We start from the raw sequence: 25330 nt of genomic DNA on the forward strand, positions 1-25330 counted from the left end.
AGAAGAAGGTAAGCCCTCTTCCTCCAAAAGCCTGGCTCAGTATTTGTGAGTAATGGTTGCTTCATCAACTGTTACTAAATTGTTCTAAGTTTTAAAATTCTTCCATATATTTCTGGGCACTCTTCCCCATCCTGAAACTCAGGTAAATGAATATTAAACGAGAATTCATTTTCTATATTGCTTTATGTATACTCTATGATGCTAGAATACTTATGTCAAATGGAAAATTATTTTATCAAGTGACTTAATTATCAATACTATGCTAAAAGTTATAGGAAATATTTTAAAAGCTTATAAAACTATAGTTGTATGAAAAGCTCCTTGTTTCTTTGCCATACTGAGGTGTCTCTTTTCTTTGGTGAGAGTTGTGGCAGGTGAATTTCAATTTTTTAAAAATTTTTGAATAAAAATAAGAAATTTTGTGGGGCTGGCTTGGAATTGCTTTGTTTACAATGGTCACATTTAAAAAATCAATACAGTTCATTAAGATAGTGTCTTCCATTCTCTGCTTCTATCTCAATATTGTGAATGGTGATTAAAAGGAATAGATATAAATCAAATTAATGTTTCATTCATTTAAACTATAGTATTGTGTAACAGTCTTATATTTATAAAAAGCACAGCTTGAAAAACTGTATTTTACAATGTGTGTTTTTAAAATATCTTAATTAAATTGGATTTTATTGAATCCTTTCAGTGGTCTAAATTTAGGCATAAAAGATGGAAAGGGTGGCCAGGTGTGGTGGCTTATGCCTGTAATCCCAGCACTTTCGGAGGCTGAGGAGGGTAGATCATGAGGTCAGCAGATGGATACCATCCTGGCCAACATGGTGAAACCACATCTCTACTAAAAATACAAAACTTAGCTGGACATAGTGGCGCGAGCCTGTAGTCTCAGCTACGTGGGAGGCTGAGGCAGGAGAATCGCTCGCACTGGGGAGGCAGAGGTTGCAGTGAGCCGAGATTTTGCCATTGCACTCCAGCCTGAATGACGGGGTGAGACCCCATCTCTAAAACAAAACAAAACAAAACAAAAACAGATAGAAAGGGTATATTCTAAATGTGAAATGTGTGAAATGTAGTAAAATTCCATCATAAAGCACTTAACTTTACAGTGAATTCATTTATACTGTGGGTTGTATCACATCCCTACAGGGTCCAATGGGAATGAGTCCCCTTTTCTCACTCAAACACTTAGGTTCACAATGAGGATGCTTTCCTTGTCAATCCCTGATACAATAGTGTTGTTCCCTATTTGACTATATTCTTCCCTTGTTTTCTATGAAATCAGCTACATGTTATTATTTCAGCTTTTCAAGTGACATATATAAAACTTTCTTGCAAACAGAATTTAAACGAGAGACTCATAAGGCAGATAAAAATCAGGTCTATTATTAGCTGGTTAGGCTTGTTCGGGTAAAAAAAAAAATGCAGTAATAGGCTTGCTCACCAATCTCCTACACAAGTAGAATGGCCTGTGTTCTGGTAGCTTCTGGTAGTAGTTCTGGTAGTTCTGGTAGTAGTCAGTGTTTCTCAGCCCTGACTACCCATTAGCAAATTACCCAGGGAGATCTGAAACAGAGGTGTGCGTACTCCACTTTCAGAGGGTCAAATTTAATTGATGAGTCTAATGTATATCTAGGGCTGGCTGCCAAATATTAAGTTCAAGTGAACTTTATTTGGAAACTTTTCTTGCAGTATACCATAATTTAGACACACAGGGAGGTGTGTTTATTTCACTGCTATCCCATGACCACCAGTGTTTGTGCCAACTCAGGCCAACTAATGAGAACCCCAAAGAAGGTCTGTAGAACCAAGGGAAAAGCCAAAGTTGCGAAGGAAAGAAAAAAGACTACCAGCAATCAGCATGGATGCGCTGGGGTGCTCTGCCTCCACTTAGACCTCCTGATGAATCCTGGAAACTGTATTACAATGACCTAGCTGCTGTGCACTACATCCAAATTTAGAGTGATCATAAAGAACTCCTCTTACAGAAAAAAACCTGTGTTCCTCTGAGCAGCAAAGTAAGAAAAGGTAATAAATTGTAAAAGGCAGAGAGGTAGAAGGGGAAAAAGAGCTGTAGCACATAGAGAGGGTTCACACTGCGTGAATTCTCCTCTGTGCACTCCATTATGCTTCATGGGCAGTGATTCATGAACTACAGAAATGGCCTCAGAGAGAGCCACTGAAGAGGCTGGTGAGAATCTGCTGTGCATAAGCAAAAACTCCGATTGAAGCTGAAAGTAAGTGGATGCAAACTTTTTTAATGAAAAGAATATTAACTCTAAGCATGTGACTACTTTTAGTTCAAGTTTATGCAATGAATCATTTCATAATTGAGGCCTTCTTTAAAACTAGCCAGATTGATTAACGTACATTTTTCTCGTTCAGATGCCTGCAGTATGAGAAAACTAGGGCTGTAAGAGGGCAGAGAAAGGTCAGTTCAATGTATGTTGAAGCAAATCAATGTAGAAAAATATCTTACTTCCTCTACTATAAAATAGATCTTTGGTATAAAAATAATCTTTTGGGAAGTAAGAAAATGCCCTATATTTAATGTACTTTTCAATTATATGATGAATTTTCTTGCAGAAGTAAAAATGTACAAAAATTCATTATATAGTCAAGGAAGTGTATTTGTACTTACAGAGTAGTTAGAAGACTAGTTAGTTCATGGAGGCTAGTTAGGAGGCCATTGTGATAACCCAGGTACATGATTTTAGGACCTGGCCTGGGAAAGTGGCCATGGGCATGAAAAGAAAGTGAAGGTATAATGTCTCTAGAAACAAGACTCACTTAACATTTATCAAGGTCAGAGTATTTTCAAACTTATTTTATTCAAGGAAAACTTTAAATCTCTAATACGAAAACAAATGCATTAAAAGTTTAACTGACATTGTCAACTTAATAAGCTTACAATGTAGATCAGTGGGTCTCAAGTGTTGGCATGCATCAGACTCACCTATACAGCTTATCATTAAAATGCAGTTTTCAATTCAACAGATCTGAGATGGGGGTCCAAGAATATGCATCTAAAACAAGTTCCCATGTGATGCCGATGCTGTTAGTTTGGGGACTACACTTTGAGAACCACTGACAGACAGTTATGTGGATTTCCGTGTGACATCCTTGACTGTTATTTCACAAAGTCCATGAGGCAAGGAAACACAAATCAATAAAAGCAGGGTTTTATATAAAGCACTTATTGCTAGTAACAGTTCTATGTACTTGATGATATGATTTGAGTGATTGCCTCCTCCAAAACTCATGTGTTGGAGACGTAATCACCAATGCAATAGTATTGGGAGGTGGGAACTAAGAGGAGGTATTTAGGCCATGAGGATGGAGCCTTCAGGAATGAATTAATGCCATAATAAAAAGGGCTTTTGGGAGTGGGTTCACCCCCTTCCACTCTTCTGCCATGTGAGGAACAATATTCCTATCCTCCGGAAGATGCAGCCTTCAAGGCACCATCTTGGATGTGGGACTTTACCAGACACAAACCTACTGGCACCTTGCTCTTGAATTTTTAAACATCCAGAGATGTGAGAAATAAATTTCTGTTCCTTATAAATTACCCAATCCTATATATTCTGTTATAGCAACACCAGATGGACTATAAGACACATGATATAGATTTTTTAAATATTTGTTGAATTCATTAGGTCATTACTTTATTCAACACATATATATTGAGTACCTCAATGAATTGGGCATTGTTCTATGTTCTGAAAATGAAAGAGTAAAGAGGAGTGATGACATAGTCTCTTACATTCTGGAAGGAAGAGATAGATGTCTATAAAGTAAGTAATCGATATAGTGTATGTAGTAGGTTAGAGGGTAATAACTGCATGGAGAAAAGTAAAACAAAATAATAGTATTAGGGATTAACTTTAGGTAGAATGATCAAGAAAGTCTTCACTGAGAAGGTGACGTGTGAATAAAGCTCTAAAGAGGAGAGGATGGGAACCAAGGAAATGTCTTGTGGAATAGCATTCCAGGCAGAGGAACAGCAGATGCAAAGGCCCTGAGGTAAAGAGTCCTTGCAGTGTTTGAGGAGCAGCAATAAGGTTAGTAGTGTGACTGGAGTGAAGGACGAAGGAGGAGATAGGTCAGAGCGATAATGAGTTCAGACTGTTTGGGACCTTGTAGGCCATTGTAAGGACTTTGGCTTTTACTCTAAGTGAGATGGGAGGTTATTAGAGAGTTCTGAGCAGAGAACTGGAATGATTTGACTTACATTTTAACAGGGTCACTCTGATCATTATGTTGAAGATACACTGAAGGGGGCGATATGGGGGAATTCAAGTGTCTAAGGGAGGTTAATCCCTTAGAAAATCCACTCCTTGGGGGAGGGAAGAGTGAAAGAGACCTATCAAGTTTTTTATTTATTTTTGTTTTATTTATTTATTTATTATTTTTGAGATGGAGTCTCTCTGTGTTGCTCAGGCTGGAGTGCAGTGGCGCAATCTCGGCTCACTGCAACCTCCTCCTCCCTGGTTCAAGCAATTCTCCTGCCTCAGCCTCCTTAGCAGCTGGGACTACAGGAGCGTGCCACCACGCCCAGCTAATTATTTGTACTTTTAGTAGAGATGGCATTTCACGGTGTTAGCCAGGGTAGCCTGGATCTCCTGGGCCTGTGGTCCGCTGCCTCGGCCTCCCAAAGTGGTAGGGTTATAGGCTTGAGCCATGGCGCCCGGCCCCTATCAAGTTTTAACAGTAACTTTCTCCCCTCCCTGTTCCACCCTTAAAATTTAAGAAGGAAATTAACAAAGAAGGATCATGGATCATGCCAACAAAATGAAAGCATATCTTTCTCTCTCTGTCCTCTATTGCCCTCTGATGGCAATGTCTAGATTATTCAGAACAAATCTGTCCTTTAAAATCTAGCAAGAATGCAGTCTTTCTTAGTAGCTTCTATCAACCATATTGCCATGCAGTGTCTTTCGTGTGCATGACTGAAATGTATTCTGCCTCCCTGGATTACATGATGGTTACTCGTTTAAAGTGTCCTATCAGCACTTCTTTTACTTTTAATAATATTTCACGTTCCTCTTGGGCCTTCTCGAATGGTCCTCATCCATGCTGAGGCATAAGTCTAAGAGGTATGATGTAACTAACTGACATTGCCATTACAGCGGCACATATCAAAGACAAAATTTGATTTTCAGTCATTGTGGAGATTTGAATCTGGGCTTGGTGTTCTATCTTTTCTAAATACATTTTGATCAACTAAATCACTTTGAAAGCATCAATGGCAAATAATATAGATAATTTAATGGCCATGGGAAATAATTTGAGGAAAATAAAATATATGTTATTAAATATAAGGTTATTTCATGAGAAATAATGTTACTATTATATCAAAGAAAAATGGTTGTTTTTAATATGCTCTTAATTATGAAATTGATAATGTTTTATGGTGTCTTATAAAGAAATTAAACACTCGTTCAGGCTTTTGCTCAGAACTACAGTCATTTAAAGTAGTTTTTAATGAAGAAATGAAGTTTCCAGGTTTTGACAAATGTTTGTTGAATGAGTGCACAAAATTACAAATATTCACTCAGCAAATATTTATATTTACAATGCACTGGGCATTATGCTGGATTTTGGAGACATAAAAGTGACTAAGATAAAATTTATTCCTGACAAAATGCTCACAGATTATTCTAGGATCAGAAATGTAAACAACAATTACCATCTGTATATAAACATCATGCTGAGGAAGCACAAAGAAAGAAGCTGGTAATGTTGGTTGGAGTCAGGAAATGTTCCTAGAAAAAAAATGGCCTATGAATAGAGCAAAAATGCATCCCTTTCAGAATGTAAAACTGAAACTTGTATCCTCAGACTACATTTGCTATTATTATTTGAATAATAATATGTTGAATATCAAGGGACAAGGACTGCAGAGATATTTTGGAAAGGGGTTGCTATGATCTGAAAAGTTTGGTCTTTCCAAAATTTATATATTGAAATGCTGTCCAAGGCAATAGTATGAAAAGGTGAGGTTTTGGGAGATAATTAGGTCATAGCGGGGAAGCTCTCATAAATAGGCTATGTGCCCTTATAAAAGAGGCCCAAGAGAGATCCTTCACCCCTTCTACCACGCAAGGACACAGAAAGAAGTTATCGTCTATGAGTCAGAAAGACAGCTTTCTCTCTGACATGCAACTGCTATTTCTCCTAGTGCCTACCTAGTTATCAGCAGGGTGTGTGCAGGTCCGAATGCAAAGAGGATGAGCTGAAAAATATATAGTAATATAAAGAACGAATTTGGAAGCAGACGACAGGGATTCCAAGCTCAGCCTAGATGTTCTCTAGTGGTTTGATACTGATAAATAACAATTATTATGAGCTTCCATTTCGTCGTTCAAACATTGGCATGGTAATACAACCTAACTCTTAGGGTCATGGTGAGAATGAAATGGATTTAGCAAAAGTTTTTCCATAAACTATTTAGACTCTGAGAGTTAATTGTCAATATTTCTGTCTCTTAAAACGTTGCTACTGATGAATACCTATGGTATCTAAACAATGTTTGCCTTTGTTTTTTACAGATATCATTTTCTTATACTTGAATTGCTTTCAAGTAATCTTATACTTGATTACTTAAAAGTATTTTTTTTTAATATTGTTAGAACCCAACTCGGGGATAGATTAACTGAAGGTCAAAATCTCTCTGCCACCCTTATAAATTTAAAGTGTAATATTTTAATATGCCTAGGCAAGAATTCAACTTCTAAAATGACCATATCATAAAATAAAGAACTAAGAAGTTATTACTATTTTAACAATTTTATATATTTAGGAATAATAATTATCCTAATGAAGAGAATCATAAGAAAGTAATTTGCTATGATTAAAATATTATAATTACGGAAGTATGAAAATATATAATATTTAATATTGATGTATTTAACATAAAATGAAAATATTATAATTTTTCTATAATCTTTCAAAAAATTTATAAAATTAAAGCATCAACCATTCATAAAAGTAGTGTATTTTTCAAACATACCATCTTGGAGACTCTGAAATGGGTTACTCCAACTTTTTAAATTTGATATATACTTGATATATATTTTGTTACTTTCATAATTCTTTTAAAAAATGTGTGTGTATATATATGTATAAAATATAGAAAGTGTATGGGGAAAGTCATTCCTATTAACTTGGGAAAATAATATTTTACTATCTTATCGTAAATTTTATGACATTTATGATGAAAGTAAAGTGGGAGAACTGGCATACAGATGCATTTAGAGAAAAATGGCTGGAGAATAGGAATGACAATGAGCTCACAGAATAGAAGAAACTGTTCTCCAAACAGACAACTGTAATCATTAGATACAACGAAGTAGGAGAATTTCCTCCTAGTGCTCCACTCCTAGGGCTGACGAAGAGAAGACATTCTTTCTTTCTCTTCCTAGAATTAGTTTCAGCCTCCATGATATTCTGGGAAGCTGGTTTTGAAACAGTGTCAAGAACATTCTTAAACTTTCACTGATGGTAAAAGGGTACCAAAGAGGACACAATATGACAAGGATTAAGAAAACCTGAAAAAAAAAGTATGTTTAATATGGAAACCACAGGTTTTTCCAATTTTGTCTAGCAGTAAAGCAAAACTTGTAGAAACAAAAAGGATTATAATAGTCATAATAACAAAATAATAAAATATAATAAAATAGTTAAATAAAATAATGACAAAGTATTAATAACATTTATTAAGACAAATTTTCTATATCACAAGATTTAATACATCCTCAGTCTTACTTACATTTCAGATATCATTAAAAACAAAAAAAAAAATATTTGGCTAAGTTATAACATGAAGCTAAGACACTGCTGATTGTAAAGTGCATCTCGGTTCTAAAGATGTTAAAAATGTGAGGGAGAAAAAAAGGAGTCTTAGAATTGACAAAATTCGGCAGTCCTTCAGAGATAGAATCCTGGGCTTGTAAAATCTGCTTTAAGTGAGTGATTCAGAAAGGGAATTTTGTTATTTTTCGTGTCCTCAGGAAATGTGTGTCTAAATTCACAAGCCAGAAATCTCATTGGCTAAAACTCCAAAGATGTTCCCACTGAAAATAATAATTATCTACCTTGAATTTCTCTAACATCTTGCTAAACATTGTTATGCTTATTTAATGTTATTAATCAGAGCAGGAAGTTTTCCAGCCTCTCCCTATTACTTTAGGATGTTAAACAGATTATGACTATAATATCTAGGAGGAGAACTTACTGCAAATCTATCACGGTAATGAAAACCGAATGCTACAGTTCCACATTGCTCTGATACTTGTGTCACCGACTTGCACTGATAATTGTTGTACTTGATATATATAAAAAGCCCCAAAATAGCATACATAATTCTTATTCAAAAGGAAAATATGGTGCATAGAGGCCTGTTAGGCATCAAATACATTGAATGGAATCTGAAATTTAAGATGATAGTCTGAAGCCAGACTACAATTATTTCCAAAGCGTGAACTCTGCAGATAATGAGAAAGGCATTCAGAATGGCTTATCAACGCCTTGCTGTGTGCATGGTGTGCTCCCTGCCCACTGTAAAGAATGATGAGGACAGCGTCAGAGTCAAGACCTGTTCCATCCTGATAAAATATAATGTGCATTATCTTGTGGCACAGAATGTTAACAAGGATCTCTGAATGCCGAAAGATGCCAATTGGGGTGCAAAGTCTCTAAATACTGATCAGAAGTTTGGGGCATAATCATTTTGAAACCATAATATGTTTTAAACATTTGCCAAAGACACAATTTTGACTTTTGGGCTTTTGATTTATGGCCCAGGCTTGTAGAAGCACTGAGAAGCTCTGTTTCGGCATACAGTTTGCCTTCCTATAGAGGTGGTTGATTATTCCATAGCTGTGACTTGATTACTCATGCATTCAACATTTATTGAGCATTTTTTTATATTCAAGAATATGTGCTAAATGCCACAGATATTGGTGTTAAAGGTCAAAGACCCTGACCTCAAGGAGCTCACAATTTTATAGATAAAATAGAAAAATAAACAATTGAGGACAATATATATAGACATTTATATTAAGGGGAATTTTGAGAGCACAGTGGAGCAGCATTAGAGGCAAATATAAGTAAGTATAGTTTCCAGAATCATGGGATACAAGAACTGGATATTTGGGAAGTAATTGGAGCTAGCCTGGGGAAGGAGGGAGTAAGGAGTGGGGCTTACAATTAAGGAAAACACCTTAATTGTTCCTAGAGTCAATTGCAGCCTAGAGTCTTGAGATACAGTGGAGCTGTGAGGACACTGCTGTGGGTGGCACCAGTAGAATCTACATCTTTTAGAAGCCTCTACTGCATTACAAGGCAATTGTGCTTTACTTCAGAGACACGCAGATAGAGAGGGGATGATGTCAAAAATTAAGCAGACAATGGTACAATCATACTTGTACTTTAGAGTGATCACATTTCTATAGAAATGTAGACAGTGATTACGAAAAGAGAAGTCAGTAGTAATAAGAGCAGATGAGACATGATGAGGGTTGAATTAAGGGCCCAGACATAAGGATGGCACCTTAGATCCATTTCTAAGAGAGAAATGATGAGATTTGATGACTAATTAAGATATGGGGAATAGTAGCAAATAAGATGGTGACTCCTAGAACTATGGCTTGGGTGACCTGGATGGTAATACCATTCACTGAGAGGAGAGTTTTGGCAGGGATGGGGGTGGAGCAGATCAGCACGAGTGGGGAGAGGAAGGTTATCATTATTTGGAATTGGGAAATGATGACTGTATTAGTCCATTTTTCACTCCGCTAATCAAGACATACCCCAGACTGGGTGATTTATACAGGAAAATTGTTTAGTTAACTCACAGTTCCACATGGCTGGGAAAGTCTCAAAATCATGGCAGGAGGTAAGTAGGAGCAAGTTCTGTCTTACATGGATGGCAGCAGGCAAAGAGAGAGCTTGTGTAGGGCAACTCCCCCTTACAAAACCATCAGATCTTGTGAAATTTATTCACTATCACAAGAACAGCAAAGGAAAGACCCGCCCCCATGATTCAATTACCTCCCACTGGGTCCCTCCCACAATACCTGGGAATTCAATATGAGATTTGGGTGGGGACACAGCCAACATATCAATGCCTGTGAGATAACTGAAGAAGACATTCTACAGACAGTATCAGAAGGATGATCTGGGCCGGACACAGTGGCTCACGCCTGTAATCCCAGCACTTTGGGAGGCTGAGGCAGGTGGATCACTTGAGGTCAGGAGTTTGAGACCAGCCTGACCAACATGGTGAAACCCCGTCTCTACTAAAAATACAAAAATTAGCTGAGCATGGTGGCATGTGCCTGTAGTCCCAGTTACTTGGAAGGCTGAGGCATGAGAACTGCTTGAACCTGGGAGGCAGAGGTTGCAGTGAACCAAGATAGCACCACTGGTGACAAAGTGAGACAAGTGAGACTCCATCTCAGAAAAAAAAGAGAAAAAAAAAAAGAAGGGTGATCTGGTCTGGAGGTACAGATTGCTAATGTATACCTACATTTCGCTTATGTGAAATGTCACAGGGCAAAATCTTTCTGACTTCTGTTAGAGTGATCACCTGTTTCTCTACCTATATTCTCTTCTCAACTACAAATAGATAAACCAAACATTTTTATCTTTCCCAATGCACCTTTAATCCCATGGCTTTTGCTGAAACTTGGCATTTATTCTACGAAACCACTTTCCACACAATCCTCTTTAAAGAGTTCTTATCTCCATGATTCTCAAGGACAAGAAGGAAGGCTGGCTTTCTTGCTGAAACCACTGTTCCTATGAGTCCACTGGTGGGACAGTTAACTTAAGTTTTAAAAGTATGCCTTCATTGGGTGGACAAGGGGGAAAAAGCATTGCAGACAGAGATCGGTGTGTACAAAAACTTGGAGTGGTAGAGGTATATGGTAGGTTTGAGGAAAAGCAAACAGTCTGGTATGACATATGACTAGCATGTAGAGTGATGGCAGAATTTTAATAGGAAATAAAATAAATATTAAAAAGGTTAAAATAAGTTTTCACTTTACTCAAATGTAGTTAGAAGCCATTATGGAATTATATAGACCATGCTTTTGGAATTTCATGAGCTTCTTATTCTCAATCACCTTCATCTTTATTCCACTGCAGTCATACATTGATCCAATTTCAAGTTAGACCCTAGCGTCATTCAAACCTGCTTTACAACCAAAATTATCACCACATCCTGAGGCTTCTCATTTCCTTGCTTCTATTGAACTTTTGGCAGGACCTCTGTCACCTGGTCTCTCCATGCCCATACGCTGTCACTCCTTCTCTATCTTGACATCTCCCCAACAATCACGGACTTCATGAGAAGCATCTCAGGGATGTGTTTGTCATTGCTCTCTAAATCTTCTAGTTTTTGACCTTCAACTTTCCAGTACTGGAAAGCCCCATTTTCTACCTTCTTCTCCTCTCACTGTAAGGCTATTAATCCACTTCAAATATTTATTACCTAATTTTAACTATATATTTACTATAGCTCTGTGGATTTTTCTACTTTAATTGTTGATATTTTTTAATGGTATTTGACATGCTGGCTGCTCCAAATTTTTCCAGTCTCTATAGTTTATACTCCCAGTAATGTCATTTATATTTATTGATAAGTGAATTTATGGTTATTCTAAAATCTCTTTTAGAGTTGTCCTTGCTTCCTGTCACTTTTCATACATTTTTTATTCTACCTACCCTGAAGAATTAAAGATGAATGCAGGAAATGACAAACACGCTATAGTAATACCTACCACTGATGTAGCATTTACTGTATCCAGCCTCGTTGTTAGTAGTGACAGAGCAGAGCTCAGTCCTGGATGGTCTATCTAAAAAATTTATGTTCTTTCCACTTTTCCAGGACCTTAGTTATGCCAAGTAAATCAACCATGGACAATCTCATTCACAGATTGCGTAAGAAATAGCTAAGCCTTAAAGAGCAAGCCATTTACCTGGAAACAAGTGCTGTTGCAAAAGTTTCCATTTTTATGGACATAAATTTAATGTTTAAGTTTTTTATTTTTCAAAAAACAATCACATTTAATATGCTGGCTTCTCTTTTAAGTTGGGTATTTGTTGAATCTCGTAACAGTTATAAATAATAGATGGTGTTAGAATATCCTGCTGCATTTTCTGTCAAGAAAAGTGGGTACAAATCAACAAACTACTACTGACTTCTGAGTTATTTGAAAATCTTTTAATATCATTTTAATATATAATTTATTATTTGGGATTAGAAACACAGAAACAAAGCTGGGTAAGTATAGATATTCCTCCTTTTGTGTCTTTTAAAACCTGTATGCAAATGTGATTATTGTATATCAAATACTGTTTTGACGTTTAATAAAATAGTTTGTTATTTAAATACTACTAAAACCTGTATAAATTATAAACTTATTTTGCTTAGCAAATAATACTTACCTACTAATTTTGGGAGGATAAGTACAGTTTGTTTTAATGTAACATTACCTTAAAATGAAGTGTTAACAGCTTCTAATGATGCCATTAATTATATTAAGTCACCAATTTTTGTATTTAAAGGTAGTATTTTACAAAAAGAAAAATTAAGATAAAAATGTCTATGCAAAATGAGCACTTAGATCAATAGTTGCACATTATATTAGTACAATAGATTTTTTTTTGCTGAAAAAAAGTGTTTTTTCTCTAGCAAATAGTATGTGTCAGGTACTGTTATAAGTACTTTTGAACACATTTAATTATACTAAGAGTCCTATGAGACAATTACCACTATTGTCTTTTTAACGTGAGGAAGCCGAAACATGGAAAGGCTGAGAAACTTGCCCAAGGTCATACAGCTAATCAGTGGCTGTGCCAGGATCCCGACCCAACTGTCTGGCTTTGGAGTCTGAGCTCTTACCCACTGTTCTCTCTGCTGCTTTACTAAATTAAGTGTTTAAAATAATAGAAAAACATCGACCAGCCACTTTTAGGCTTCCAACAAAAGTGCAGTTAACAATAAACTTTGTTCTAAAAATGACTTACTTGTTTTCACGGACTAAACACCACAAGCTGTTGTATGCAATAATTCTTTGTAACAGCTGCTCTGCCTTGTGCAACTTCCCACAAGCACACCAAAAGTTAATATCAATTACAATTAAGGGGGAGAATTATTTTGGGTAACAGAACATTTGACAAGTGCTCTGGTAAACAAAGCATTGTCAAATTGCTGAATTATGAACACTTTGCTAAAACTTCTTCTGTTTTTTCTGTGCTGACTTTTTAAAAAGGTATAAACTGTGAATTGGAAATTGATGAATGTTGGTCCCAGCCTTGTTTAAATGGTGCAACTTGTCAGGATGCTCTGGGGGCCTATTTCTGCGACTGTGCCCCTGGATTCCTAGGGGATCATTGTGAACTCAACATTGATGAGTGTGCCAGTCAACCGTGTCTCCATGGAGGGCTGTGTGTGGATGGAGAAAACAGGTACATTTTCTCTGGCATTGGGTGATTGGCTTAGAACTCCCTGACCAAGAACTTTTACCACTCTGGTGAATTTAGAGCTCTCACATTCTCAGCTTAAAATTTGGGGGGTAACTTTATACTTTAACTAATGAAAACATTCAGATTTCACTATAAAGGGTATTCTTGGAGACCATCTGTCTCAAGAGGGAAGATTTTACAAGTAATTCTTGTAATAGTTTAAAACTGCTTATCCTATGGAAAATAGTCAATTTTTCAATTCCATGAAATAAACCTGTTGTAGATAGGAAAGGTGCAAAAACAAAGCTATAGATTATTATGTATATATAAAGTTGTATCTGTATGTCAAGGATATAAATCAGATGACAACAATAAATTCTTTAAAAATGTTATACAAACCATGACCATGTTGGAAAGGGCAGTGATATTTAATTACTTATATCTTGAATTAATTTCCACGTGTTCAGGGAATTGGGTGAATATTTTTGAAAAAGCATAATGGTGAGAAATAGCCATGTGATTCTGCTTCAAATTGAAGTCTATCATTGGCTTTCAGGCAAAATAGAACAGCAATAAATTACCTCTCAATATGATTAATATAATAAATGTGTGTAACAGTAATTGAGCTCATATAAAACATTTTTAAAAGAACTTTCTAATACTTATTTAAGCCACAACACTGAAAAACTTTCTAATACTTGTTTAAGCCATGATACTGAGTTATCAAATGCATAACAATTTTTAAAAAGATTAGCACTTAAAATTATCTTGTTTGATCCTTCAACAGCTCAGTGGAAGGCAAGATGAGTATTAATGTTTCCATATTACAATAAGGAATCTAAAGTTTAGGGAAATGAGAAGATGCCCACAAGTTCACAGAATTAATTCTTTGCAAAAGGAGGACCAGAATCCAATTTTTCTTTATTTAGTAAATAAGACATGATTTATCCCAAATCTAATTTCAAAGTGAGTCAGAGTTAAAAGAAGAGCAATAAAAGGCACATATGCTTCAAAAATTTGCAACAAAATAATCAAAATAATAGACTTTTTTTTTTTTTTTCTTGCTCTGTCACCCTAGCTGAAGTGCAGTGGTGTGATCTTGGTTCACTGCAACCTCTGCCTCCCGGTTCAAGCAATTCTCCTGCCTCAGCCTCCTGAGTAGCTGGTATTCCATATGCCCACCACCATGCCTGGCTAATTTTTGTATTTTTAGTAGAGATGGGGTTTCACCATGTTGGCGAGACTGGTCTTGAACTCCTGACCACAGGTGATCCACCCACCTTGGCCTCCCAAAGTGTTGGGATTACAGGCTTGAGTCACCGTGCCTGGCCCTCAAAATTTAAATAGAACAATGTGGTTGTATATTCTTTTTAAAATATAAAATATAACTTTTAATTACATTCTATGTCTTGTCTTTGACTTTTAGTTGTACCCCAATAATGCTCTAGGGGCGTAAATCTACATTCCTGGAGACAGGTAACTGGCCAACACGGAGACAGACAGGTCACAATGGAAGTTTCCACACAAGACCTCCAGAGGAAAAGGAGGCTCACCCCTCCCTACTCCACTGTTTCCAGAAAGCATCAGGACAGAAATGACACAACGTTTTGATTCCGTTGGAAATGTAAACAAAACAAGGCTGAAACTTTGCTATCTTTTATTCTCCTCTCTTGAATATGCCATGAATAATTTCCCTATTGTGCCATTATCTCTTATTGCCTAAATTTTGAGATGATAGTCATAAGATCGATCCAATACAACCTGACTTTGTTTTCCCACAAAAATTTAAAATGTTTGCTATGAGGTATATGGAGGAAAAAAAAAAAAAAAAAGAACTTCTTGCAGACCAAAGGAATTATGCAAATGGAGCTTCTAATTCCATGAACTGAGGTCCATTAGTCAGCCAGCCAAGCCCTTTGACCACAGGGTTCTTGTCACTAATGTTTTACTTATACTAGATTTTTAGTAGGTATTTTTAATTGAACAAATGGAATAGTGAATAGATTTCAAACAACACATATGAAGATTATAGTCACTTATAATATTTGGTTGGTGATAAAAATACACACAGCCATAGTGAAGAGGACTCTACATGCCTTATAATTCATAGATATTCTTTTCCCAAGACCCTCATTTTGCCTAAGCTGAGTGTGCAGATCCATTTTTTCCAATACTAAATCCTTGAGGAGACCCTCACCTAAATTAAAGTCTCCTCTTAATAAAATCAACAACCTTCTTCATTAGATGTGTATTTTGGGGCTATTTGATAATTCCAGTGAATCCGTGAATAATTAGAAATAGTAAGGTTTAAATATTCTTGCAATCTAAAAATAAGAGAGCATCGTAAGTCACAATTCATTTAATGAAGGCTTTTCCAGTTTTTCATAATTTATGGTTTCATTTTTCATATGAGACCTTATTAATGGGCTCTCTGTATAACAGAGTGCCATGATGGTATAAATCATTCTCTACCACCTTAAAACATGTTAACAATTTTATTAAGTGCTATTTAGTAGCAACATATTTAGTACCTTCAGATACATGGGATTCTTTATATATAGTACCTTCAGATACATGTCTATTCTTTATACACATACTTAATTGTCACAATAACCTTGTAACATAGGTACTATATTCAGTTTATGAATGAGAAACTGAATAGTCATGATTTGCATGAAGCTGTACTTTTAAAAAATTGGCATGAAGCTAAATTTTTTAAAAGATAATAAGACATTAAGAAGCAAATAATCATGCATTCAGTCCTGTATAGATAATTCCCCAGAGTTTTTGAGGCAGTAAGACTATGCCATGGGTCTTGGGTTGATGGACAGATGAAGAAACAGTATAAAGATATCTGATCTCAATATGACCAAGAGTTGACATGAAAATTTCATTACTTTCCAGATATAGCTGTAACTGCACGGGTAGTGGATTCACAGGGACACACTGTGAGACCCTGATGCCTCTTTGTTGGTCAAAACCTTGTCATAATAATGCTACATGTGAAGACAGTGTTGACAATTACACTTGTCACTGCTGGCCTGGTAAGTGACAAAATACTTTCCACCAATTATTTTTCATTTGTTTAGAATAGAAACATATCGCTTATAGCAAATGAAACGAAAAATTACTTTTGTTAAATGTTTTAAGTCAATTATTTCTTGTAGCTATTATTGTTTAATTTAGTTTTATTCTTCAGTGCTCAAACATATTTACCACTATACTAAATATTGTCTAAAGTAGGTTACCAAGCTGCCCAATGATCATAACCCTCTGGGGGAACAGAGGGGAAGAAAATCAATGGAAAGATGAAATTCAGCATGATCTTCACGGATGAAAATTCACTGGAAGATGCTTTTTTTCCAAGATGTTCTTTTATATGGCAGGAATATATAGAAACCAATGAAATAATGTTAAACTATTAGAAACTTCTACTCTCTTAGGCATTTGTAATGTAACCAGTTATATTTGTTAATATAATAAAAAGTTAATTATCTATAAACCATAACTAAAGTTTACATATAGAGGATAATTAGACTTGAGTGTAGAGGTGATAAAAGAATCAACAGAAAACAGTATGTAACATTTGTGTTACATTACAGGCCACAGGCAAATATTGATGCTTATTTTGGGAAACGAACTGCCTGATATACAGCTTTGCATTGCATAACAACATTTTGGTCAATGATGGACTGCATATACAACCGTGGTCCTGTAAGATTACAATGGAGCTGAACAATTCCTACTACCTAGTGATGTCATGGCTGTCGTAACATTGTAGCATCACTCACTATCCATGGGATTGTGGCGGTCCCTCAGGAAGTATTCCAAAAGAAGGCACTGTTATCATAGGAGATGACAGCTCCATGTATGTTATTGCTGCTGAAGATATTTCAGTGGGACAAGATGTGGAGGTGGAAGACAGTGATATTGATGATCCTGACTCCGTGTAGGTCTAGACTATGGTGTGTGTTTGGGTTTTAATTTTTAATAAAAAGTTTAAAAGCTTAAAAAACTAAAAATAGAATAAAACATAGAATAAGAGTTCCTCTCAATCTTTAAGTTCCTCATCTGCAAAAGAGGGATAAAAATATTGTACTTGTAATATTATTATGAAAAGTAAAATTATAAAAATAGAGCCTGGCACATATTAAGCACTCAAGAAAGGGCAACTATGTTCCAAGTTCTATACCACGAGGTGGAAATTATGTATGAGGGTGGGAGTTTGTAATGGTCAGGCAGTTAAGAACATCTACCTCAAGAAACCCAACTAGTACATGTTCCATTCATTCATGGATTCAAGCATTTAAGCCACATGAATTTCAGTGGCTAAAACAATAGTGATCTGGGAATAAAAAAGGTATCATCCCTTCCTCCAAGGAGCCAAAATTCTAGTAGGGAGACATATGTCAAAACATATATAGTACAATTTTTGGTACAATATGAGGCTATAATAAATTCTGTAAAAATGAATAGAAAAGAAGTACAGGGATAGCTTGCCCAAAGAGGCACCATTTTAGATAAGCTAAAGATGACTGAGCAAGTTCCATAAATTTACTTAGTAGCTGTGTGACTCTGGACAAATTACTGCTCTGAGCCTCAGTTTCCTCATTTATAATATCCACAGGATAGAGTTGTTTCAGAGATAAATCCAGTAATGTATATAAAACTCCTAGCTTATCCTGGAGCATAGTAAGCACTAAATAAAAGTTAAATGAATATCAAAATTAGAAAGTTGTGTAGTCCTTTACTTATTTAAGAAATGAAGAACAGAAGGAGAAGAAGAAAGAAAGAAGCAAGAAAGGTGGCAGGCACACGCAGAAAAGAGCATGTCTGGCTGGGCACCTTGGCTCACACCTGTAATGCCAGCACTTTGGGAGGCCGAAGCAGGCAGATCACTTGAGATCAGGAGTTTGAGTCCAGCCTGATCAACATGGTGAAACCCCATACGAAAAGTACAAAAAGAAGGAAAAAAAAATTAGCCGGTTGTGGTGGTGCACACCTGTAGTCCCAGCTACTCAGGGGGCTAAGGCAGGAGAATCGCTTGAACCTGGGAGGCGGAGGAGGTTGCAGTGAGCCAAGATAGTGTCACTGCATTCCAGGCTGCACTTGAGGGCAACAGGGTGAGACTTCGTCTAAAAAAAAAAAGAAAAAGAAAAAAAAGCAAAGCAAAAAGCATGTCCAATTGTGGAACTTTGAGTGATTGCAAAAATGCCGGACTGTGTAGGACTGGAGGTAGAGACATGGAACCGGAGAGCTGGACTGAAGCCAGATCACAAAGCTGCATATCTGCCCTGCCAACTATGGGACGGAGAAGTAACAAAATCTGCTTTGTTAATTTCAAAAGAGTTCCCTGGCTTTGTGGCAGATGATAGAAGAAAATAAAACTAAAGGCAGGGAAATCTAGGGAGAAGATTCTTCAGTAGTTTGAAGAGATAAGTCTGTTTGCTAGAACTAAGAGAATAGTGGTTGAAGGGTGTGGGGATAGCCCTGAGAGTCACATAGGAGGTAGAAATGATGTGGGGAGTAAGAAAAGGGCACAGGATTAAGACAGTTCTGCCTCTGGATTTCTGCCCTGGATTACTGCACGGATGGTAATATTGCCTGGATAGAGTATCCTGAATACCTTTGCAACCTATCTTGCTGTTGTATACAAAGATAAAAGTTAGCACTACAAACTACTCTAGAAAAGGAGACCGTTTCTTCAGATCATGACTCCACTGCCACAGAACACAATGGCGAGAATCCACTGCTATAATTGCCTAGGGTCCTCATTTCAGAAGTAATTAATAATTATAAGAAGTGTTAGTCACCTTAAATGCTTAGCTTAAAGGATTTTCCGATGCCCATATGTGATTGGAATTGTTAACAAACAAACATAATATAAGAACCCTGGGGATGTGACTCAGTGTCATATTGTTTCTTTGTTCAGAGTTTTATGGAAAAGCTTGTTAAACCTATTGAATATAGCCTTGACTGAAGGAGTCTATTTATATACATGGTTAAAGAGAGCAGCAAATAAAATCCCCACAGAGCCTCAGGGGTGGGGACAGGACTGGCAAGACTATAAATCAGAACCTTCCTAATGTTCACGATTGGAATGAGATAATGCATGAGCCGGAAAAGCAAAAAAAGGATTTATGATGATTCTAAATTCCTCCCTAACCTGGTTTATGTGTGTCTTGAGTCAGAATGAGAAGGAAATTGAAAATAGTCCAGCCTTTTTTCAATAAGTCCACTGTGGCACAACAAATACCAATTAATAAAAACTTACTGTAGAAACTGTTATTTAATGTATTTGAAGAACCTTAAGTATGAAATAATAGTATTCAAAAAGTAAACATTCAAGTTTAAGAGACTCTGAATGGTCTTTGTTGGGGTGGTCACTATAAAGGATTGTTGGGTCTGGATCTGACATGTTCTTTTAGTTTCCTTTTTTTTTTTTTTTTTTTTTTTTAGAACTTTTTGACTCTAAGTTTCTTCTTCAGATTGTTGAGAAAGGCCCCAAGGGTCTTTTTGTAAAAAATGTATTACACTGTTGAGCTGCAGAATTTATGTTGTGGTTATGATTTAACATATGATCTCATTTAGGTGTTTATTACAATTATTAATACAAAATGAGCAATCATATTATCTCCTCATTATTTACTTTTAATAGTCAATTCCCCGGTTTATGTGTTAAACTAGGATTATAATCTAAATTGTTATTTTCAATCTTTGAGTAGTACTAGTGACTGAAGGTCTACCACTTACACATTGCTCAGTATTGGAGTGGTAAATAAAATGAACAGAGTCTCTGTTTTGTGAAGCACACAGCCTGCTGAGGGAGGAAACCATACACACAAATAAATATATAATTTAAAATTATGAAAGGAGCAATGAAAGAAAAGAATTGGGTGGCACGAGAGAAAATAAGGGAATCTTATTTATATCTGTCCATGATGGAAAGTTATTCTGAGAAAGTAATACAAGATGACATCTGAAAACTGAGTAAGAGTTAGCCAAGAAAACACTTGAAGGAGAGTTTTCTAGAAGAGAGAAAAACATCACAAAGACTGTGGGAATGCAGGGAGTTTTAAAAGTTATATTAAGGATGTTGAATTCCATTCTATGTGAAAGGGGAAGTTGTTGAATGAATTTAAAGTAAAGACATACTATGATTTAGTTTACAAGTTTTATAATTCTCGAATGTAAATTCTCTTTCCAAAACATTTCTCAGCAGAGTTAAATGATATTGCAAAGGCCCTTAGGCGACTGTGAAGTTGAATTGTGTTTCTTTAAAAACATCAGGACTGGCGTGGTGGCTTACGCCTGTAATCCAAGCTCTTTGGGAGGCGGAGGCGGGTGGATCACCTGAAGTCAGGAGCTCAAGACCAGACTGGCCAACATGGTGAAACCTCGTCTCTCTACTAAACATGCAAAAATTAGCCAGGCTTGGTGGCACGTGCCTATAATCCCAGCTACTTGGGAGGCTGAGGCAGGAGAATCACTTGAATCCAGCAGGCGGAGGCTGCAGTGAGCCAAAATCACACCAGTGCCCTCCACCCTGGACAATACAGTGAGAATCTGTCTCAAAAATATATCAATCAATAAATATAAATTTTTAAAAACTTTATACTTTTCTCTTACCATGTTACAAAACAGTTGATGTTATCCTATTGACCATCAGTGTTATATTTGCATCCCACTAAATTTACATTTTGGGGCCTGCGCTATACACAATACATAAATACTCTTATAAATCAGTATGAAAAACAGCCTAATGAAAAAACAGGAAAAAAAAATGAAATGGTAAAAAAAAAAAGTTCAGCTCAATATTAACTGGGAAAATGTAAACCAAAATAACAGTGAGATACTATATTCTATCCAACCAACTGGTGAAAATTTTTGTATTTGGTGATAGAAAACATTGGCAAACATTTCGAGCCACATTCACAATCATCCACTGCTGGTAATGTGCAAATGGTACAACTAAATTAGAGATGTTTGGCAGTTTTTATTAAAATTAAAAATGTACATAAATTATGACCCAGAAATTCCACCTCTAGGCATAAACTCTAGGGTTATACTCAAACACTTACACAAACAGCCATGTATAATGATATTCATTGCAACGTTACAATAGCAAAAATGTACATAAAACAAAGGTCAAACTGTAAGACAATGGTTAAGGCATGACACATCTATATTCTGAAATACTTGGCAGTGGTTTAAAATTATGAGTTAGATCTATATTACTAATACTGATAGACTGTGCAAGGGAGTGAATAAAGCAAGTTGCTAAAGAATGCATATAATACAGTTCCGGTTATGTTAAAACATTCAGATACACTAAAACTGTATATGTTCTTACAGTTGCCCATATTTGTAAAAGCAAAGAAAAAGTTCAAGTAGAGAACTTTCATTGATATTTAATATTTTAATTATCCATACAGTGACAAATCATTTATGTTTTACTGTTCTTATTCCTGGTCCTAATAAAATAATCCAGCTAAGTCCATGCAAATTTAAAACAACCTATTATTCTGTTTCATTGAGTGTTAGGAAATAAGGATTTACCTTTACTTTGAATTTTAAGAGAATTTAGTTTGGTTTTGGGGATATTTGCTGACTTTTCAGCTATTCTCTTGAAATATTTTAAAATACAATTTCACAAATGAATAATATTTGAAAAATTGGAGCCTTTCATTAAAATGTTCAGGTTAAATCCAGGTTATCCTGACATCCCATTTTATTTCAGGTCTTATTAATCAAATTTTTCTTTAAAATGTTTTGGTCACAATTTTTTAAGTGATTTTACTGCTACTAGTACTTGTTTCCACATAAGCCTCCTCTTACCAGATTCCCCTTACCAACTCCTTGAGGGCAAGCACATCAACTTGTTAAATCAATGCCAGTATAGCAGTCAGCCTCCTTTCAGGCAGATGCTCTATGATTCAACACCTTTGACTTAGCAGCTTCTCTGAATTTTTATCCTACAGGATACACAGGTGCCCAGTGTGAGACCGATATCAGTGAATGCAATAGTAACCCCTGCCAGTCTGATGGGGAATGTGTGGAGCTGTCCTCAGAGAAACAATATGGACACATCACTGGACTGCCTTCTTCTTTCAGCTACCATGAAGCCTCAGGTTATGTCTGTATCTGTCAGCCTGGATTCACAGGTGAGGCCAAGGAGATGGGATATGACTTGACTTTCTGGCATTTTATGGCAGACCATGGATTTAACCAACTGGGGTATTAGCAGGAAGATCTGTGCTGTGTAAACTCTGTTGCTATGGTGCAAAGGGTCCCCCTTGTGGGCATGAAAAGTATCTTGTTTCACATGTCAGAATTCCTCAAATCACGAGAGAAATATTAAAACAGGGATAAAAGAGGTATGAAAGGGGTGACATTTTTATATGTTATACTGGGAATTGGAGTGCATCTAAAGTTGTTTACCTTATACACAGGAAATGTTGAAATTTTTATGCTATCAAATTTGATAATGATGTTAAATTTTATGTTATTTAAATTTGCTAAAAAAACTTATTGTGCTTATATTTACACTGGGAAAAATGACCTAGTCTCAAGTAATCTTCCTGAACGATTCTATAGCTGAAGTCATTTCATATATCAAATTTAAATTACTCTCTTTTTTTTTTTTTTACAACTTTCTTACCTAAAACCCAGAGGAAATTTGCATGTCTGTTTTCCAATGAACAGTTTTGTATGTGTCTCCTTCTCGTTCTGAAAATTTTCAGAATTTTTGAGGCAGTCTCCAATTCATAATGGCTAGCAATTTACCTCCAATTGCATTGATACTACTGAGAAAACTAATTACAATCTAGATTTCTATCATTTTTTTTTTCTCAATAGATTAAGTGATGCCTCTGGAAAATATTTCAGTTGTTGTTCAGGATTTCTCGGAAAAGTACATGAGAAATAAGAAAAGAAGGGGGTGGTCTATTTACAGTTAGTATTCTCTTTCAATGTTTCAGTTTTGAAGTTTAATGATCTTTGATTTGTGGCAGTGTTTGCTGCACGGTCGATAAAGAAAATGTTTACTTCCTTATTCACTGACCTTTCAAGGAGAACATACAGGAAAACATTCCCTCAGGTGTCAATCAGCAAAGTGGTATTTACCCTGAACAAATTCTATCATGCGTACTTCCTACCCTAGTTTAGAAAATGCATCCAAATAAATCTTGATATGACTAAACTGATTAAATGCATAAAATAAATCTTGTAATATATCGTGTTTCCCAATTATGTAAGCTGCTAGAAATAAATATGAGATCTGCAAACATACAGGTCTTTCTGAAATATATTTGTGTATTTACCTCACCTCTGGGGATATTTAAATTTCCTGTTTCTGTTTCTTACTATTGCCTCTTTTCAAAAATTTGTTTCTAAATTATTTGATTTTGGTCAAGTGTATGCATTTTCGTCAGCTACTTTATACTTTTCTTGGAATAAGGTGAAGGCATTATAAACTATTTTTTGAATATTGGTTTTAGGGTCATAAAGGGGTGATTCTGTCAAAGCCAAAGGAAATTGCTAATATTGCCTCATCAAATAAAAGGAAATGGGTGACCCCTTGAATCTGCAGATCTAAACAGGAGAGGCAGTAGAATGTTTCAGAAAAGTGTTGGGCTTGATTTCTGAAGAGCTGCCAGGAATGACTATATGAGTTAAGATGCCCTGGCTGCCCCAAATCTCTGTGGCTTAATGAAATGGTTTATGTTTCACTCATGTGAATTCCAAAACTGGGTTCCCATCATCAGTTATCCTACAAATGGTGATTCAGGGTCACAGGCTCCTCTGTGCTTTTCCCTGGCTTCAAAATGTTACTTCTAAATTTGCTGTGCTCCTCTGCAGCAAGGCACTGGAGAAGGAAAGAAAATGGAGGATGACACCTGCAGGTTTTATGGACCAACCACTACAAGTAATGAATATCTCTTTTACCAACATTTTATTGGTCAAATTTAATCATATAACTACATTTAACTGCAGAAAAGACTAGAAAATCTAGTCTTTCTGTGTATCTAAAATAAAGAGAAAATAAGTTTGCAAACAGATAACCAATTTGACACAATAGCTAGAGCTGGTACACTGGTGATACAAACCTAGATCTTCTGATTCTAAGTTTATCCTCCTGCCTACTATGTCACATATTTTTATGTCTACATATGTTTTTCTACATTTCATTTTAAAATAGCTTTTTAAATAGTAGTAGTATATTTATGTGCAGTTTTAAGAAATACAGGGAGGCCCATGTATACTTTACCTAATTTTCTCAATAGTACCATGTTGCAAAACTGTAGGTCAGTATCAGACTTGGATATTGACATTGACAAAGTCCACATACAGAACAATTGTCATCACAAGGATTCCCCCTCTCTCCTTCCCTGCCTCCTCATCGCTTATCCCTGGCAAATACTAATCTGTTCTGCACTTGTATGATTTTGTCATTCCAAGAATGTTATATAAATGGAATCATGAAGTATATAAAGTTTTAGAATAGGAGTTTTTGTTTTTGTTTTTCACTCAGCATCATTCTTTGGAGATTTATTGAGGTTGTGTATCAATAATTTGTTCCTTTTCATTGCTAAGTAAAATTCGATGGTATGTATATAGCAAAGGTTTTTTTTTTTTTTTTTTTTTTTAACCATTCAGCCATTGAAGGGCATCTAGATTGTTTCAGTTTTCGGCTTTTATGAATAAAGCTGCTAGAAACATTGTTGTACAGGCTTTTGTGTGAATTTAAGTATTCAGTTCTCTAAGGTAAATGCCCGGGAGTAAAACTGCTGGTTCCCGTGATAGTTTCATGTTTAGTTTTCTTTTCTTTTTTTTTTTTTTTTTTTTT

General features: G+C 35.9%; 1 protein-coding gene across 3 annotated transcripts in view; it reads left to right on the forward strand.

Annotated features, from left to right (window-relative positions):
- The window catches only part of CRB1 (crumbs cell polarity complex component 1), a 165152-nt gene that overhangs the window by 17745 nt on the left and 122077 nt on the right, over positions 1–25330 (forward strand). For all 3 annotated transcript variants that reach the window (XM_023224729.2, XM_023224728.3, XM_023224731.3), the window contains exons 3-5: positions 13290–13485; positions 16387–16526; positions 22464–22646. In XM_023224729.2, coding sequence (XP_023080497.2) covers positions 13290–13485; positions 16387–16526; positions 22464–22646 — 519 coding nt within the window. The remainder of the gene's footprint in view (positions 1–13289; positions 13486–16386; positions 16527–22463; positions 22647–25330) is intronic.

The sequence above is a fragment of the Piliocolobus tephrosceles genome, chromosome 1 (assembly GCF_002776525.5).
Source record: "Piliocolobus tephrosceles isolate RC106 chromosome 1, ASM277652v3, whole genome shotgun sequence".
NCBI lineage: Eukaryota > Metazoa > Chordata > Mammalia > Primates > Cercopithecidae > Piliocolobus > Piliocolobus tephrosceles.